Here is a 20,760-nt window from a genome sequence, read left to right on the forward strand (position 1 = left end):
CAAAAACTTCAAAAATTCAACATTTTTGAACGGATTGTCCGATTTTCCTCAAACTTTCAATGATGTGTTCTACTAATATTGCTACATGCTCTCAATCCTTATGTTAATGAAGGTGGACTTGTCCTTTAACTCACTCATCACTTCAATCTCAAAACAGCATGGGCATTGTCGACAAGCGGGTTGCCAAGGGTAACAAAAGTGTTAAAGGGAAAATCATGCCATTAGTGAAATTGCCTTGAAGAGTGTATATTTACAAGGCTGGCAGGCATTACATTTCCTATGCTCATGTTTCTTGAAAAAAAAAGAAATAGAATAAAAAAAAAACTCAAATAATGTGCAATATTTTGTGAAAAATTAGCTCGTATAGTCTGCTAGACTGGGAGAATGGATATTTTCACTTTCTGGCTTCTCTTTTTCATCTAGTAAAACAAAACAAAAAAATATTGGCTGCATGCATATATTATTACCCTCCTGAATGTATAGGCCTACACTGTACTCCTAATGTAAGCCACATTATTTGCAAAGATGGTGTATTATTGGAAAGGCATTTAAAGGGATGGTATAGTATTGATGGAGATGAGATTTGGGCTTTTAACTTTCTGCGAGATACCAAGAAACCACCCATGAAATAATACAAAGCATACCATTATTTAGTTTGAAAATCGGTTTGAAAATCGGTTTTGGAATGGCTAAGACATCCAAAAACAAAGTAAAGACAAAGCGATCATAATAAAAAGTGGGTCTCATCTTTTGTTAGGATTGCTCTGTTTTGGATATCTCAGCCATTTCAAAACCAATTTTCATCAAATAAACATTGTACCCCTCTTGGAATTAGTTGCTCTTTCATATTTCATAAAAAGTTTCTCATTACTGGTATATCACTTAAAAAAAAAAATGTCAGGAACCAGAAGTTAGATCTCAACCAGAACTATACAACCCCTTTAATTTTGATTCAGCTGTTGAAATTAAAATTAAACCTGCATACATACGACAGGGGGAAGGATAGATATAAGAGACAGACAGACAGACAAACAGAGAAAGGGCACAGTTTTTTTTTTTTTGGTTCAGCCCGAAGCTCAGAAGCCTGGATTTCTCTTGCCTCGTGACACTTTGTTGAACCCTGTCTCTCACAGCTGTCCCATCGGCACAGAGAATACCTCTCCGTCTGCTCCAGAAAGGGGAATACATTTAACTAGACTGCCAGGGCACAAAATATCATCAATCTAAGATAATGACAAGTGAGGAATACATACTGTATATCCTGCATATTATTCAGTGTCTGTTTGATGCAAAGGGAATACAGGTATTAGTATTGATCAATGTCAGCCAAAATGAAACATGAAAACAGGGTTCTGTTTGGACAATTTATTATCGTTATTTTTATTATTATTATTAGTGTTAGTATTATTATTATTGTTATTATTATTGTTATTATTATTATTATTATTATTATTACTATTATTATTATTATTATTATTATTATTATTATTATTATTATTATTATTATTATTATTATTATTATTATTATTATTATTATTATTACTACTACTACTACTGCTACTACTATCATCATCATCATCATCATCATCATCATCATCATCATCATCATCATTATAAGATTATTACTGTTATGATTATTACCACCATCATCATCATAATTGTTTCCAATATTATCATCACTGTCATAATCATTAGCTTAACAATTAGTCAGACATGCAAAAAATACTTTCTGAAACAAAGAATACAAATCCTCCCCTTTTGGTGAAGTAAAACTTTGCGCATAGGCCTATATGTAAATGTGTTTATAGGATTACTTTGAAAAATCTCCACATCTCCTTCCCTTCTCATTCTGTGTGGTCGCACTGCAGTTTGGGTTGTTGTTGTTGTGTGTTTTGTCTCGCTTTGTTTGTGTATGCTTCACAGAACTTCTCTTTTGGATCTTTCAAACTTTCTTAATATTCTATTCCATTTGAGCCGTGTTTTGTGTTATAATATATAAGAGCTGCACTTTTTTAACTCTATATTATACAAAGGGGATTTTCAGTTGTCAAAGAATACACTGCTATCATGTGTCACACTTAGCCTGTGTTACAAACTATGCTCATTTAAAGTCCCAATCAAACACAAACTTCAACATTCGCATCTTAAGTTTTGTATATTAGATATTTCAACCCCCTCCCCCTCCCCCCCCCCCAAAAAAAAAACAACAAAAAGGTTTGTATAATGGGCTCATATTAGATTTGTTTATAAACCTGAGGTAGTATTTTGTACATTATACATCTATTATATCATTTTACAAATGTTACTATGCATTATTTAGCTTTTGTTTGTTTGTTTGTTTGTTTTTTAATTCTGGTAGTCCAGAAGAGCATCTTATAAAATCTACCTTTTGGGGGATTGTTGGGTAGCTGCAGCTGTAATTACTTTGAAAACTTAGAGGTGAGGCAAATCAAATGAAGCATTTATGCTCTACTGTAATGATGATACCTTACAAGTAGAGCATTTACCATGGCAACAAGGACAGATCCTGCAAGGTGATTGGCTGTCGAAACGGGGTTTGGTGTGGCAGTGAGTGATTGTCATAATGAGGGGCCCATATGGTACTGGATGGGTGAAGAGGCAAAGTTCTTAGGTTCACAGGGGTTATAGCAATATTAAACACACAAGTGGCTTTTCCAAATCCTGCCAAAACAAGTCCATCAGCAGTTATCATGTTTCCCCCTGCGGTGAAAGTTATCGTAGATCCCAGGTACGTGCTTTTCTCTGATCACCTGATGCCAACATCACATAAGGAACTCATTAGCAACCACTGCCTATTATTAAAGGATGTAGCACACTTGTTATTTTTGCCACGAAGTTTCATCCATACTGTAGGTGCATGTATTATTTAGAATTTGTGCCAGAGTTTTGTTGAAATTGTTTCCTGTACATTGTAGTTTGGCAAGAATAAACTTGCATAAACCTGTAAAATTTTGTCTTTCCTTGTTTTTATCCGATTGAGAGTTAAGTTAAAGATATCCTTTTTCATCTAACATGACAGGAGCCTACATTATGGAATATACTAAAGTCAGCACAAGTTCAAATCATCAAACATCAGACTCAGTTCATGTGAATGTTCTGTAAAAGAAAATAAAAAGGAAAATATGAATTGAATTGTAAATTGAATTGAATTGACGTGATCAGCTTTAATCCTAATGCTTTGAGTGGAGCCTGATAGTACCACAGATGATCTATGCAAGACTCCTTAAAGATCCTTGTAAATATGATATAAAATTCAAGGTTGTTTGGCTTCATCTGTGCCAAAATGAACTACAGTCTGCTGTGAATCTTCATAAGTTATTGTTTAGATGGCAAAAGTTGTTCACAAGAAGAATGGTACACCTGTACATATATATACGAAACCCCTACACACCTCCTTGGTGCTAAAGAGGACTCTTGCCTTTTCAATGGACAAGTTCACCCAGTTATATGAGTAGATTATCAGTAGAACACATCAATGAAAGTTTGAGGAAAATCGGATGATCTGTTCAAAAGTAAATGAATTTTTAGGAGTCACTGCTGGATGAGAAGACTACGACAGTTTATGATGTCACATGCCTAGAACAATCTAACGGAAACATAAAGAGAATCCCGCAAAATTTCATCGTTTGAGAAAAGAACACATTCCCTCGACTTGTTACTGATGTATCATGTAAAGGGTAATGTTAATCCTCCTGCCTTCTGAAAGAGGCAAGTCAAGTGCTCTTTGATTATGCATGAAAAGTGAAAATATATTGAATTTTATTTTGATTTTCCTTATATTGTCTATGCATGTGACATCACAAGCTCTAGTAAAGTCTTCTCATCCAGCAAAGACGCCACTGAAACTTCAAAAATTTGTAACTTTTGAACGGACTGTCCAATTTTCGTCAAACTGTCACTGATGTATTCTACTTTATTGCTGCATTCTCTCAATCCATGCGATTAGTGAAGGTGATCGTGTTCTTTTAAGACTCCATGCAACAACACACTTGTACACCCTCCCGAGCTTTGTTTTTCTCAGCGCTGCCTGTTCATGACAGATCGATATCACTTTCATCTACTGGTTCCAAGACAGTTAGGTCCTACATATTAAAGGGACCGGTTTCTATGTGGGAATGGAGATGACATCTAGAAGTGCCACTTATCTGTTGTTATTGTTGTCATCAAACGGACAGTATACGGGGACACTGTAATGGCAGTAAGAGCTAAATTAAGACATCACGAGTTTGTAAAGTTTCACCTTGTGTGATTAATTTCCATTATGCTCATGTACTTATCTGAAACCGTGACAGATTTTCGCTCTGCACTCATCAACACTGCTTTTAGTCTCGGGAAGGCCTTGAGTGTACTATATACATCCAGGTGGTTAACGAAGCTTTGGTATAATGGTATTTCCCTGTTGGCCCCTGGCAAAAAATTCTAGGTTTTGTATTTTCATAACTGGCAGTGATCTCAAATGAAGTGGGAATCCAGTGATGAAGTGAGTACTGTGTATTACCTTGCTTTTAAAGGAGGGGGGGGGGATACAGTTGGAAGTAGTGCAAGTTTATGAGTCTCCTTAACCTTGAACTGTTGAACCAGCTCTGGAGTGCTAATGTGCAGACTTGCAACTAATGTTAAATGTTTTCTCTCCCCCCTCCCCCCCCCCCCTTTCCATATCTCCCTCTCTTTCTCTATCTCTCTTTCTTTCTCTCTCTTTCTCTTTGTCTTTCTATTTCTCTCTTTTTCTTCTCTTGTCTCCTTTTGCAGATGTCCGAGAGGAAGCAGTCAAGGCGGCCCTGGCCAAGCACAATGACCTTCAGATGCCCTTGCCATCCAAGAGGCATTCCTTACATACCAATGTGGTTGCCATAGAGACACCTCCAGGTCAGTGAACGTCTGTCTGTCTGTCTGTTAGCAGGGTCCCTGGGAATGTGGAGATGGTGGAGGAGGAATGGGTATTTTGTAGGAGAGAAAGAATATTTCATTGGTGAATTTAGCTGTGGCAAGTCGTCGTTATGGTGGTGAAATAAGATTAGAAAACATGGAAACCAAGTTTGTCAGTAATGTGGATAGTAGTGCTGTGCTGCTGATAGATTTTATCATTATCATCATTATAACATTTGCTTCTGGTGTTAAAAAAAAAAGAATATTTTAATGTACCGTTTTCTCAGACTCGTAGCTGCCAAGGCTCCCTGATTCGGCGGGAGGCTTCCTGAACACCTTAATATCTTTTCACATCTAGATACTTAAGAGGATATAAAAATCTCTGTGATTCAGGAAATACCGGTGTATTTGCCCCTAAAATGTGAGATTGTAACACACAGGTATCTCCTTGCTAACTCTTTTCAATCTTTTTTTGATACCGATGGGTAGATGTTTATTGACCCGTAGACCCCCTGTAGCCCTATCTTTATATATTCCTCTTTTTCGTCCCACCAGAATCGGAGACGGATGATGATGACTCCATCTCCTCCTCATCCTCCCACCACACCCACGAGATGGGCGCGGCCCCCTCCAGCTTCCACTACGTGGGCGCCGAGCCTGGGCTCAACCCCATGTACCACCGGCTGCAGCCCGCCAACGGACACGTCAGCGCTGGACGCGGCGGCGCCCAAGGCACCAGGGGCCTGGACATTGCAAGCAGCTGTAGGTTTCATGTGCACCTTCTCCCCTATCTAGACTTCCTCCCTCAATACCCATTTGAACTCTCTGTATCATGAGACACCCATCCCCGTGTCCTCTTCAGCATGTCACAATGTGGTACATAAAGAACAGAAGGGAGTAGTAATACATCAAAAGTTTATGCACAAACCTTCGATTGTACCAAGGGAACAACTGCTTGCCCAAGGCTTGTCTCACATAGCAACAAGTAATACTCTTCAAACAGGACTCCATGACTTGATATGAATGCAGTAGGAATGGGTGAATGGGATTTATTTGTTGCCAGGTCCCAAAATGTAAGAACAATTATTGCAGCAAATCCATAAATTGGAATATACGAGGGCACTTATATAGATATCATGATGCTGGTATCAAGCCACAGTGAACTGAGTTTCAACACCGAATAAATTGTTGGAATGGGGTTGCTGATCAAAATAAAAAGCATAGTCCTTGAGCTTCAAAAAAAAGTTTACATCCCTTGTAATGACAACTTCCCAAAGTATGTCATGGATATCATCGAATCCCTCTAGGCCACCAAGAATGTTTGTATCTATAGTTTTGTAGCCCAAGAATCTAATGTTTATCTACAAGCCAATGACATTTTCCTAGCTTTGCCCTGTTTTTTTCCAAAACATCCATCTGAGAGATCGCAAAATGCCATCATATTCTCCCTTCGCGTCCCGCCACGTCGGCGAGGCGACAAAAATCGTCCGCCTCCCTTTCCGCGGCGGCCGTATCCCATGGGGATGCCCAGCAGAAATGAAAGTGCTTCCAATTACTCCGTGACATTTGGCGCGAAATCCAGTCAGTCTCACCAGACAGTGGACTGTTTTTACCGTCGCAGTCTAGGCGTGGATTTTTTTTTTTTTTCCACCAGAACGCATGGTGTCCTGAAAGCAATAATACTTTTTTCTCTCGGCTTTATTATCGCCGTGCATGTGCAAAGTGAGACATAAATGTGCCCCGTTCAGCCATTTGCTTTGTGGAGAGAGTTCACAAGCAGCCAATAGCAGCATGTTGTTTTCCATGGCGGCAGCGCATTGTGCCCACTCTACCCTCAGGAGGATTTGAGGATCTCACGTTTTGAAATAAAGATCGGCAATAACCGGAGGACAGGCTCTGCTTGGAAACCATAAATACAGTCACGCTGTAGACTGTTTTGGGGACGCACTGACATTCATCTTGTTTTGAAAAGCATGTGTTTTTGAGGGTTTTGTGTTTCCTTTAGAGATTAAGGCATGTGTGCAAAAAAAGAATAAATCCTTCCAGGAAGCCAAAAAATAAAAAAGATGCAATGAAATCTAATGAAATAAAAAATACTTGAAGAAACTATTGGAAATTAAGAAACTTCTATTCGTTATTGGAAAGGTAAGATAGATTTCAATTGTATTCACTGCAGGTCCTGCTCTTTTCTGAAAAAAAAAAAATCTTCAGTAGAAATTGAAATGTCAAGGTGAAGGCAGCAATCTATGGAAGAATTTCTAGATCAGTTGCAAGATTGCCAAGTAGTAATTGCTTTATTGAATAAAAGAACAGCATGTAGTTACTTAAAAGGGAACATTGTTCCCAATAATTTCCAGCTGAATATCATTCCTTGGTGTTTGACAGTTTCTCACCAAAATAAAACTTTGGTCGTGAGGCTTCCCAGTCTGCTGCTAGTCAACCATCAGCCTAGTGCTCTAGCGCCCTCTATGTTTGAAATCAGTACACCTGTCCCTGGAAGACCCACTCATGTCAGTGTCATTGCCTTGGAATGTCATTGAGCAGAGAAACCATTGTTACCATTGTGTGTCCATTCTTGCTCTATTGTCCTACATTCTTTGTGCATATTTCTCACACAGCTTACATTGTACCTCTTCACATTTACACATCAAGTGCATGCACTTGCATTCTAAAAGTGTTTTTGTTTTGTTCTGTGTTTTTTTTTTCTTTGTCTGTATTTTTGTTGCTGTTTTAAAGAATAGCCACTACAGGAAAATGAGCTGAAAATAACGGGTTTTCGTTCCATCCAGTCTCTTTCTTGAAACACGTTGTGATTTAACCCCTTTCTTGCTCTTGGAAAAATTCATGAATGGCCTTATAAAGTTGGTCGTTGCAAATCCTCTGTACTTAGATGTAATACAGGGAAGTATGATTTGAGTGTCACATTTTAGAACTGTTCTATTTTTTCTTTTTTTTTTAATTCCTTTTGTGACCTGAGCTTGAAGGAGAAATCTGAAAGAGGAGCAGCAAAAACTTTGGCCAAAGTGCAATTCAACTAGACAGTGCCCTCTCAAAATGATAAATGAAAAAATAAAAAGAATAATTCAATGATTAAAAATGAAATAAGTGTTTTAAAAATTAGTAAATGGAATAAATTGTAATGACAAACTTACAAAATCATTTGTTTGTCTTTTTATTCTGCTAGTGCTCAAGTTTTTATTTTTTTCTCTGTTTTTCCTTCAGCAAGTTCATAGGTGACACAAATTTTGTGTAACATCAAAAAACATAACTGTTAAAGCACATCACAGAAGTACAGTTTTTATACATGATATTCAAGAAAAATTTTAGAAATGGTCATATGCGTGGATTCATATGTTTATTATAAAGGTCTCTGAATTTGATGTTTCGAGAGGTTCTGTTTGGTATGGTATGCAATGCAATAAAATAGAAAAGTGTGCATATTCATATGTACCAAGTATTTACTGTACATGTAATTGGACTTTTTAATCTTTTTTTTTCTGCATCTTCTATTATCTTTCTTTCTGTCTATTGTTCTATCTGTCTTTCTATCAACCCATCTGTCTATTTTACCTACCTATCTGTCCATCTTTCTATTTATCTACATATCCACCTATGCATTCATCCGCCCATTTGTACATATCCACTAATTTATAATTCTCTCCCCCTTTTTTGTCATCTGTGTCTCCCCCTTACTTTTCCTGACTCCCTTCCTCTCCTTCCCTTGTGTGGGGCAACACACACACACCCCTTGAACCTCTCCCACTTCCAGGGACCGGGGGCGCTGTGCAACCACCGCCCGACGTGACGGCGAGTTCTGGCCACATCGCATATGTGCAAGGGTCGAGCAAGCATGCCGAAGATGGAGGTAAGCAGTATGCTTGGTATAACGAGTGTGTGCATGCGTGTGTGCGCGAGTGTGTGCGTGTGTTTGTGCGTGGGGGTGTACCTGTGTGTCGGCACGTTGGATCGGTAGCTTCCTCAGGGAAACGGGGGGAAAAACGTTTCCTCTCCGTAAGAAGTCTCCCATCACCGGTGAGTAATTTTTCTAGCGAGTCTGCCCGTTTAGCATTACCCCCCATTTTCTTTCTATCACCATTTCATACTTGGGGCGGGAAGGGAGCAATATATGCAACAATTAGTTCATGCCTCAGCTGTGGAAAACCATTTGTCAAATACTTTGTGCATCCATGTCTGTTTTGAGAGCCGATATGCTTCGCAACTCTCTGTTAGGACAGTTTCCTTGACAACACGCGTGCATTGGGTGGTACCGGTTGTTGTCAACGTCGTGACATTTTTGCTGTCCGCCCTGGAAGGCTACACTTTGTCACAATCGTCGGACCTTGAGTGGAATTGTGTGGAAATTCATTGCACTTGCGGAGACATGAATTTTTTACTGTAAATCTCCTAATATGGAATACTTCGTGCATATGGAGCTACATTGAGTTTTTCACAGTTTGCCTATGTGCTACATTTCTGATCTGATCTAGCTGTCTCCTCATGGCCCAAGTGTAATGGTAATTATTATTTGGGGTTTTTTTAGATAGAAAGAGAAACACTTGACAAACATTGTTTTTCCAGATTTACACAGATAACTGACCATGTCTGTCTTGCAAAGTTAAAACAAAATTGAATGTGCTAGAGAGTACCTGCATGAATAGTTATATGTGGGACTGTGATAATGATATTTTTTTTTTTTCTTGATGCAACTCAAAATGTCAGATTGGCTTGTCAAGAAGCAACTTTTAAGTGATTCTAAAGTGTGCACTGAACTTGCGCACGAGTGTTGTTATACTGCCTTCTTTCACATATTATTTGATTTTATTAGATATATTGATTTTGATATCATCATTGTACATGCAAGAAATAGATACAAATCATCATGCATATCATGAAAGAAAACATGGAAGTTTTTTACTTTATGATATTTTTGATTTTCCAAAATTGCTCAATCATTCATCGAAAAAAGCGACCTATCTACTCCTTACGGAGTAGTAGTTGCATGTATCTCCATGAACCATTGTATATTGAACATTCTGCTTCTGTGAGAGAAGGCCACTATCCCCCTGGTGTGGTCAAGCCTTTAATAACCACTTTACTGACAACATACCACTCGCGTCTGTTGACTACACTAGGAAAACATTCGTCTGATTTCAACGTTCTGTCTGTTCCACCTGTCTCAAGAAGAGAGATGCACTCAAGGGAAGTGTCAATTTGGACGTCCCTTCGCTTCATTAACAGGTGTCCTGAAACCCTATCTGTGTCGAGGCACTCGGCTTAAAGTGAAAGCATAGTTTTGATTTGGCTGCAGAACTGTCAATTTTTGCTCTAAAATGTACAGAAATGGTTAAGAAATGTGTGATATAGCACTATGATAACATGATTTCAGTTGGGTAACGATGAAAATGCAAAATATTAGCCAATTACTTGGCCAGAAGTACTACAATCTCGGAGCTTACCTGATCGTGATTTCTACATGTTGTTTCATATTCGATTACATAGGTCTGACATTTAACAAAATATGAAAATGGTGATATTAAATTAATTGCCCTATAGAGTTTGCATTTATTCTGACTTTCCTTCATGAGAGTAGCCTTCTATGTTTGTACCCCTATCTGTTATGTCAGGTGAAATTTCCTGAGGCAACAAATTGCTATGCCTATCTTGACTTCAGGAAATCTCAGATCTCATCATTTTGTCGAATGCGCTCCCAAATTTTTAATCTTCCCTTCCTTCTGCAACATGGAGATTCAGACAGACAAACCGAAAAAAAAAAAATTCCTAGTAGTCCCTTACCCTCCCCCCCCCCCCCCCCATTTCTGAGAGAGAAAAAAAAAAGAAACGACTTATCATTGAGCTGGCAGAGGAAGAAGCGATTTCCTTACCAGGTTATTTATCGCCGAGGTCTGCGTTTTGTTTTTCTACTTCTGTAGCAGAAAGAAAACAGTTTGCATGCCTGTGAGTGTCCTGGATATTGGAGAGAGTGCGACTCAGTTTGAATGGTAATTAGCTGGCAGAAGTCAACTCAGTTTTGGGTCAATTTCAAGACAAGAGGAACAACATCAACTCTTTCTTGGTAGAAGCAGCGACACTTATGTGTTGGCAGGAGTGTAGGGGTATGGCTCTAGTCCGTGCCGACTTCACAGAAATCAGTGAATGTGAGAGAGACCCCTTTTTAAGGCAATAGTTACATTGGCGGTGAAATCTTTGTGTCTTTAGAATTGCCATAAACGTGGCACTGTGGATTTTTTTTTTTTTTTTGGGGGGGGGGGAGGAGAGTGAGGTCGTGCGAATTTCATGCTACACTGCAGTAGTGTGAAAAATAGAAGCACACAAGTATAAAGTATGATCAGAAATAATAAAACGAAATCATTGAAAACAACAAAAGTTCACTTTGATACATGGCTGAAAGGAAAAATTAATTGTTCAAAAGTTTCCAACTCAGCTGTCAAGGCACTCTAAATTTCGATAATAAAATGCATTCAGATATCATATTCATGTTTTCATTAATTGTGTCCAAGTTTTAGTTAAATGTATTTGCTGCAGGTGACATGTTTCAAATAGCCAGGCAAAGCCCACATGGTTGTCACTGTGCACGCTCTCACAATGCCAATTGAACCAACGACCCGCCTTTGATTTCGCTCTGACAAGCGTCACATTTAATGACTGGAAGTGAAAATTTAGTGGGGTGTTTTGAAGTAGATTTTTTTTTTCAGAAGGTTGTCTCTACTCATCTTACCAGGAAGTTTGGGAGTTACGGACTTGTTTCTTTTCTAAGCAAGAGGTCCATGAACTCTCCGTATATTTTGCGATGATAGTTTTACATTTCTTTCTAAAGATAACTGAGCTGACTTTTTAGAGGTACAGGCAGTACTCTCATTCTGCAGATATATGCTACTTCTTTAATACAAGAAATTCCATATCAGCTTACAATTTTGGTTCAAATAGGAATGTGCCTATAAGTCCTTCAAGCTCGATTTCATCTTTGCAGTGACAATTATGGAGATTTTTTTTCAGTTCACTTTGTTAATTTCTAGATGATTTCAGTAAATTTCCATGGTATCTTGTCAGCTTGAAAGAAGAGTGGACAAGTTTTGACGTTTCCTTGTTAACAGTTTTGCGCGTAGCAATGCTTCATGTGATTACCAGTAGATTGTTCAGTCAGCAGGTAAAGCTAAAATGGGCACATTTCTGTCTGTAGCATCATGAACTAAACCGCCCTGTCTTTTTGACGGACATTTTCCGTAAAGGTTTTCACTATTAGTAGTGCAGTGGCAGATGAACTCATATTTCTTTCCCCCCTGCGTGCTCTGATAAAGCTGTGTGTCGTAGATAACCAGCTAATTGGAAAGAGAAACCGATATTGCTCTGACCCACCCAAAAGTGATGATGTAGACGATAATTAGTGTGCACAAGCTGGAAAAAATCAGGTAATAACGTTGCTGTGGCATCCAGGCTTTGAGTAATTGGTCATTACCTGGTAATATGAGGTAGGATTTGACCATTTTTAGGCTCTAGTCTGTGATACAACATGTACATGTAGGTAAGGTGCTCCTGTTTTAGAGATTGTTATAGTCCCGTTTGAATGCTGTGCTTACTATACTCAAACTAACCCCAAAATGCTACGCATATGCTTTTGCCAAGATGTGATACTTGCAAACATCTTAAATCAATCTTGGATATTAAGAGAAAAAAAAGGATAAATGAGAATGCCACATCTTTGTGAGGAGATTCAAGTAGCATGAAGAAAATTATTTTGGACAAAACCTGATGTATATATAGCCTGTGCAAATAAGGGCTGAATGCAGCATCATAAAGGCTGAACTGTTGGATTGCAGTTTTAAACGCTTGACATGATGCCAGGAAAGTGTTTCCTGCAGACATTTAGAGACCAAGCCAGAACCTTCAAATGACCCACAAGACAGACTTTCAGATGCATACACTGTACCACTGGGATAGCCTTTGGAAAAGATACACATGTGACCTTTTCATATAAGAGAGCACCATTCATTGCTGTGTGTACACAGTCTTGCTTTCTATTCATATTTGAATTAACATGGACATGATAAGAGAGTGCAAATCCCAAACTATGAACATGGTAGTATATTTTATTACCCCCCCCCCCCCCCCCCCAATGCTTTACAAGTGTGAGGAGCTGGGTGTTGATGGTATTTGCACAGGTTTTTACATGTATGTAGGCATTATGAATGCGTCATTATATGAACTGTATCGTAGCAGTTTTTCAAGGCAGGACAAATATAATATTCCTTCCATTTACCTGCTGGGGCAATTGGGCAAGGGCAATTGGGCATGGTCACTGTACTTTTGACTGGCAAGTACCCATTCAGATTTATTACTTGCCCAGTGGTGAATATTAGTAATTGCCCCATGCAGGTGGGCAAGTGTGAGTTTGTAGCACCCTGATCTATCTTTATGGTAGAACGTTTGATTCATTTGTAGCACTTTAACTGAGAATAACTTTAACAGGAGTTAGATGCAGGTATTGTACACATATGTGTGTTATTCGCAGAGTATCTGATACTGTGGATTGATATAGGAGAATCCATTTCCCTGTGATACAATGTAAAACCACATCTCGGCCGATAATGCCGTAACCCGTGTCACGTGAAGGGTGATATGCGGAGGAAATATTTCCTGACGTCTTCGCAAGCCTCTCTGTCATCGCGGTCGAGTGTGCGGTGCGTAGGGAGACAGGGGAAGTACCAGCAGACAACAGTGCCTACACTACATCTTTTAGGCCATGTGGGACTAAGGGTGGTGATTATAGCACTGATATATGGATGTGTCCCTCTTTTGCGGCAGTCGGTCTGCGAGATTCTTGATTTCAGAATGCGGTCCTGCATTTCCTGGAAACTGATAAAACAGTACCCATGCAATAATGAGTCATTTACTAAAAATTGATGTGATGCTATGACAAAAAAAAAAAAAAAAAAAGATTTTGTCCTCTATATTATGGCAAACCCGGAGCTTTGGTTTGAAATGTGTTGTGTGTGTGGGTGTGTCGATGTGTGTTGATATGTGTATATTTGTGTGTTTAATACTATTGTATTATCATGTTAGATATCAAAACATAATTATAAGACAAAGGGCATTTACTGTTCCCTGTTCTGTATCTCCTTCACTAATTTTCTAAAAACAACAACAATGCTATATGTTATGGAAATAAATGATTCATTTGCATTTGGATTAGGTTTTGGTTTAGGATTTTTTTTTTTCCAAGACAGGGAGGGTTTATTGAGATTTTTTTTCTCCAAGTTCTGTCAATGGGGTAATGATATGTTGCATGCTGTCACACCCTCGTGACATGTTATCACCTTGGGGAAGCATTGTGTTGTCAGGCTGTTGCCAGCAGATACAAGACATGCACATCACAGTCGTGCACCATTTCAACGCAGTGCCTCTTATTATTCTTTTCTTTTTTTCTTCCCAACTTTTCCAAGACATGTGCTGTCTTGAAGTGAACTGCACTCATGTCACAGATTTCAAGAAGTGCACAGCAAAAGAAACAAAACAGAACAAAGCAAAAACAAAAAGCAACACCAACAACAACAACCCCATCTCTTGCAGATTTGGAATGTTTCCTATATCTAGGAGTGTGTTGTGGCATGCATTTCAAATGTAGGGTAGGGTGTGTCCAGGTTTGTGCTTGCCCACATAAAGTCTGAAAGATGACATCTAAAAGATGACAAATAAATGAGGGTCAGAAATAAATGAGGGTCAGAATTTTGCTTCATGGATTGAGTTGATATCACGTGTTGATACTGAATGTGTTGAATATAATGTGTACTTATATGATATTAATTCCTGAATGTGCTTTATGGTCACCTTTTGATTTCCCTGTTATTGTCTTCAGTGAAATATATTTCTTCAAGAATATTTTAAAGTGAAAATCCAGGATTACAAGAAATAAATGACCTCACTCTTAAGTGTGGTCATTTATCTTGAAATTATTTTTCATAGGAAAATTTAAAGGGGATGGCTAGTAACTGATCAGTGGGAATCAGTGGGAATGCTGGAGGATGATTGTTCCAATCCTTGTGGGATTCATTTAAGAGTACACTATATATCTATTCTTGTGTGAAAATTATTTGCTTCAGAATGGTCTCATATTCAAGTAATGTGCAGTTTAATGTTTCCAGGTAAGCGTCCCTGGTCAGTGACGGGGCATTAATGACATCTGCACATTACTTGAATATGAGACCGTTCTGACAACTGTCTGAAGCAAATAATTTTCACACAACAGTAGATATAATGTACTCTTAAATAAATCCCACAAGGATTGGAACAATCATCCCTCAGCATTCCCACTGATTCCCACTGATCGGTTACTAGCCATCCCCTTTAAAGTCATGATCACAGCTAGTGTCAGTCAGGTCATCAATGAGGTATTGAAAATATTTTCAAAATGAGTCTAGAGTCGTGATGATAATTCAACCCTCTCATATCACTTGTCTTTCCCCACAACCAGGCCAGCTAGTCAACAGCAAGGTTTCGGCCAAGATCCAACAGCTCCTCAACACACTCAAGCGGCCCAAGAGGAAGCCACTCCAGGAGTTCTTCCAGGATGAGGAGGAAGAATTAGAAGGTGAGTGCGAACTGGCCACAGTAGCACATACACCAAATAAAACATGTGGGACCTAGTGAAGTGTGCAGTGGTCAGATAATTTCACTGTACATGAATTTGTGTATGTGGGACTAAAAGGGGAATTTTTTTTTTCTCCCCCTTTTTGTAGGGGCAGCAAAATGGAACTCGTGCATGAAGATATATATGAGGGACTTAGAGATCGTGAACATCAGTGATGCCAAGTTCAAAAAAATTTTATGAGTGAGATTTTCATGACTCCGCGTCTCGGCACTCGCGCGCATGTGCGCACGAATTAGTGGGTGTCTGCCCTCCCATGGTAGGGAGCTTTTTTTTAATTATTAACTCTTAATGATGAGATCTGGTGCATACTGAAGTAACTATTTTCTACTTATTTTGAAAGACAAAAGGGAAATTTACCTTCAATTGTAACTATCACTTTAATCCTTTGAGCTATGCTCCTTATTTTTGGCCCAAGTTGCAGACTTCACCCGATGCGTGAGAAAAATGGGTGCCATGCGTGAGATCGTGAGACAGACCCTAAATGCTTGAGTCTCACGCAGAGCAATCTTTCAAATCAGTTGCACAGTATACTTTTGGCAAATTTAACCTCAGTCAAAGTTGTCATGATGCAGAATTCATGTAAATGTGTTTGTATGTAAATTGAAAGCATACTGTTCACATTGTAAGTCACACACACACACAGGTACACAGATACACTTACGAACCCTCATCAAAATGTGCTTTCTGCTTTACTGCTGTTATATGTAGTAGTTGGTAGTAGAGTATGGTTATGTACTGGTAGTCTCAATGTTAAAGACCAAGGTTATGATCACCCTGCATTGCACAGAGCTCAAGTTGCTAAATCGAAACAATTATGTTGCAAAGTTTCTACTGGTCATTACTCAAACAATTGGAAATAAAGAATTGGTGGTGGGGGGGGGGGGCACTTTTGCTTGACGAGCTGTTGGTAACCTGTGGCAATGCCATTTTGGTTTGGCTCACTGCCCAAGCTACTGCCAGAAGAGACTCTTATATAGCAGGTGTAGCAACCATCAACAGTGGTTTCATATCTCTCTGAAAAGACATGGTATCGTCTTCGAAACAGAAAAAGACGGAGAAGAAGAAGAAGAAGACCATGCAATGTTGTGCTCATTAGATGAGACATTGCTGCTTGTAATATGACTAATAGATTATCATCTGGAATATCAAAATGTGCTAAACTTTGCTCCATAAGTAGAATACTACCATTCATCTTAGTTCTGATAGTTATTTTGATTTTTTTTCCATTATTGTTAGCTTGATTAGAGTGATAACCACTGTCATTATAATCATAATGGATCCCATCACTGTAAACATGTTTGTTTTTTTTTTTTTTTTTTTTTTTTGTAGTACATTAATTTCCCGCACATTTCTTGCTACTTTTGGCTAGCATGAATTCTAAAACTCACAAAAAATATCAACATAATTTTTCTCTGCACATTTTGAAAGGGTTGACAGTTGCATGGCACAAATTCAAAAACCCACAAATATTTATTTGTACTCCTGGCAAAAAATTAATTGTGCAAAAATATTGATGTTTACAGTACTCTGTGACTACTCTCTGCCAGAAAACTGCTTTTTACTTTAGTGTGCTTATCAAATTGCATGCAAACCCAAATACAAACCTAATCTGGAGTGTCAGTATGGGGAGCTTGTGATGCAAGAGTCAGTGGCAATAATTGATCTTTTACAGTTTTTAATACATAATCAACTTCAGCACAGTTGGCTTTCCATACAATATGGGTCGCTCAGTTTTTGACTGAATGGTGAGATATCTCCATGAAATAAGATTACCTGTTTATCTTATTCTCATCTCTTCACACAGCTGCCAATGAGATGGACCCAAATGCGCCGCAGCCGGAGGGCAACACCATCACACCTGCCATTGGGGAGCAGCTAAATGTGAGTACACACCAACAAGCCCCTTCAAAGGCAGAGCCCTTCATGCAGTGTAGAGCGCTTTCTACTTTTCTAACATTCTTCACTGTAATGCCATATGCAATTCAGTCTTAATATGACTGCGAGACATGGATACTCCAAGAAAGCACCATTTATCAATCAATCAATCAATCAATCAATCAATCAATCAATCAACAAATATAACTATCTATCCATTTGTTTGTCCACCAATCCATTCATCTATCCATCCATCCATTTATCTGTCTATTCATCCATTCATTCGTCCATCCTTCTATCCATCCATTTATCCATTCTATCATCCCTCCATTCATCCGTCCATCTGTATATAAAGTGTTCATTCATCTATCCATTCATCCATTCATCCTTCCATTTATCCACTCATCTATCCATCTAGTCATCTATCTATCCAGCTATCCATCCATCCATCCCTCTATCCATAAACTGTTCATTCATCTATCCATTCATCCATCCACTTATCCACTCATCTATCCAGCCATCCATCCTCCATTTATCTATCCACAACCTTGTCCCATGACAAGCTGGCATGGTTTTCGTTTGGCAGAAATGTGCGTGACTTCATCACATGAAACAGAAAATTTAGATGCTCCCTGTTTTCTGCTCGGGTTACAGAGGCAATTTGATATATTGCTACATATGCAGTAACGCTATATCAAGAAGGTATGAGTTACAGCCTTGAGCCATAAAATCAAATCAGCAAAACATTTGTTTAGAGGGTGCCACCTTTTATGCTGTTCAAAGATAGTCCCAGGTGTGCCAAGACTGCTTATGTTGCAGGTACGCTTATTCACTCATTACATCAGAAATTTGCTTTTTGTCATGCATCACCAAAGTAATGATTTGCATTGGGTTTTTTTTTTCTTTTCATTGTGAAATATACTACATATTACTTAAAAGTAATTAAAATATTTTATAGAAAGAGTATTTGAGAATATTATGTGGCTGATATGAAGGCAAGCGTAGAGAATTGTTTGTAGTTGTGTACGTGGTGCTCTTCCTTGTTCAAAGCCAGCGAGTGAGCAAGTGTGCAGGGCTATTTGTTGTGACATTTGTGGCACACAGCTTAGAATGATAAAGGGCAAGACACATGAAGAACGTCTTCAAACCAGAGACAGCTGTTTGACTTGCCACACACTGCCTTCCTGTGCGCACCATCCAGACCTCAACATTACCCACAATGCTCGGCCAGTGTTACATACATTGTAGCCTCCGTCATTGCCCTCATTTGCTGTTGTTGTTTGTTTTGTGTTTTTCTCAGAAATGATCAGTATGCTTGACCAGTATGTAGAAAAACTTGAGAATTGACAAGATTTACTTTTTTTTTGAAATGCTCCTGGAGCATATTGTTCGTTGAAGGGTCAAAAAATATTTTGTTTATAGAGGGGTGAAGAGCGCATTTTGTTTTGATTTTTATAATTCAACTTTTCAAGTATGTCCCTGACATTGTAGTTTGTGTACGTTTGTGTTTGTGTGTGTGTGTGTGTGTGTGTCGGTGGGGGGGGGGGTGACATGTACAGTATGGGGAGGGTTGGGGAATTAGAGAATTCCAGGTTTTGAGCAATGTGCGGAACTTGTCTCTCATCAGTTTTGCTTAGTCATCGTGGCATACCAGCAAACCAACTGTGTTTGACAAATGTCAGCTGTACGTTGTCCTCGCACTCACCTGCAGTCTCGCTGTGCTCTTAAAATGCTTCATTACAATGGACATACATTGTAATGGCAAAGGATAGAATTTATGCTTTGCTTTCATATTTCTGTTAAGATGATTTCACTGTAGTTAGAGCAGGCTTGAATTTCTGTTTTCATGCAGTTCCATGTAACAGTGTGTACCAGAAATGCTGCACACTGGCACTGGTCTGATGGTCCCTGACCAGTAAAAATCACTGTTTGACCAGTAACTTTTGTCAGGAATGGACTAGTAAAATATGGAGAAAAAAAAACTGGGTAGGGAGCCTATATACTGGTTCGACAAGAAGGTCAGACCAGTAGAAAAAATGGGTTAGTGTGCAGCCATGGTATCAGTCACTGGTTTTGACAGGTTTGTGTTGTCTCTGTATGACATTGTATACACGGTATGTATAAAATTGGGTATACAAGTTCTCCATTGCATATATTGATGGAGGTTATACAGCTAAATAAGCAAGTCAAAATGAAATTTAAGATGAATTTGTAATGTAAATTATTCTTCTTTCCATGCTACTACGTTATTTGCAAACACAGACAGATACAACTTTGTTGTATATTTATGTTTGGGGCCAAAATGCATTTGGTGTTCAGAAAACATAATTATTTGTTTATCTACTCAAATAGCCCATGCATTTAGAAAGGAGAATGGTATAAGAGTATTCCAGACAGAATGCTCCATCTGTCTGTGACCCCAAAGTAAAAAGGTAACTTACATTGGGGTAATTGTTTGTGTAGCAGATGAATTGACTGGTTTGAATTGCATATAGTATCATTCTGAGCTATGGTTAACCCTGTACAAATGCATTCAGGAGCCCCTTAATATCACTCGCAATGTTAGTGGCTGGTCCAGATGTACAGACTATATGTGTAGAGCAAGCATGGATGGGAGATTATAATGGGAGGGAGAGAGAGAGAAACGTTGCAGCCGTGCAAGATATCACGAGCGCTCACCAATGCGGTTATCACTTTCAATTATCCCGCCCACGCCCCCCGTCCAGGTACCGACGGGCTTGCCCAGGAATCTGGAGGCGGCGGTGCAGAGGTACGGGACGGCTACCCCCAAGGTGCCTGTCGTCTCCTCCCTGGATGCCAACGGCAAAATCTCCTTCCAGCTGACGTATGGTAAGCCACTCGTGCAGAGAATATGCTTTTGAACCCCCTCTGTATTGACAGACTTCAATGTCTATAGATACATTGTATATGCTTTGTATGTTTTGTAAATTACATTTTCACACACATGTCTTTTATTTGAAAAAAAAAACACACTTTTTCTTCTCTTTGATTTGGACACTGTGCATTGCTTTGTAATTCTTTGTTTGTTTTTTTCAAGTGTTGCCTTGAAAAATTTATATTTTTCCAAATGTTGATAAAGTGTTTTATTGGATGAATACTGTCAATTATGTTACAAACTCATGCTTGTACAGTTGTATATGACTGTTAAGATCAAGATCATTTGCTCATCAGGAGTGAAATAAAGCCCTTTGTGGGTTTAAAAGAAAAACATTTTTGTCTAGTGGAAGTTTTTCAGAGCAAATGCCTATATTAATTTGGTAAGGCAACAAAAGTGTTTATTTTTTGTCTCGGTTTTGTTGAAATGACTGCTTCAG

At 38.8% G+C, this 20,760-nt stretch overlaps 1 protein-coding gene across 1 annotated transcript in view; it reads left to right on the top strand.

The window, feature by feature from the left end:
- Positions 1 to 20,760, top strand: part of LOC140245362 (disco-interacting protein 2 homolog C-like) — a 180,750-nt gene that overhangs the window by 133,473 nt on the left and 26,517 nt on the right. Inside the window, exons 4-9 of the mRNA XM_072324940.1 lie at positions 4,771 to 4,887; positions 5,443 to 5,649; positions 8,657 to 8,752; positions 15,374 to 15,490; positions 17,355 to 17,431; positions 20,152 to 20,275. Coding sequence (XP_072181041.1) covers positions 4,771 to 4,887; positions 5,443 to 5,649; positions 8,657 to 8,752; positions 15,374 to 15,490; positions 17,355 to 17,431; positions 20,152 to 20,275 — 738 coding nt within the window. The remainder of the gene's footprint in view (positions 1 to 4,770; positions 4,888 to 5,442; positions 5,650 to 8,656; positions 8,753 to 15,373; positions 15,491 to 17,354; positions 17,432 to 20,151; positions 20,276 to 20,760) is intronic.

The sequence above is a fragment of the Diadema setosum genome, chromosome 22 (assembly GCF_964275005.1).
Source record: "Diadema setosum chromosome 22, eeDiaSeto1, whole genome shotgun sequence".
Taxonomy (NCBI): Eukaryota; Metazoa; Echinodermata; class Echinoidea; order Diadematoida; family Diadematidae; genus Diadema; species Diadema setosum.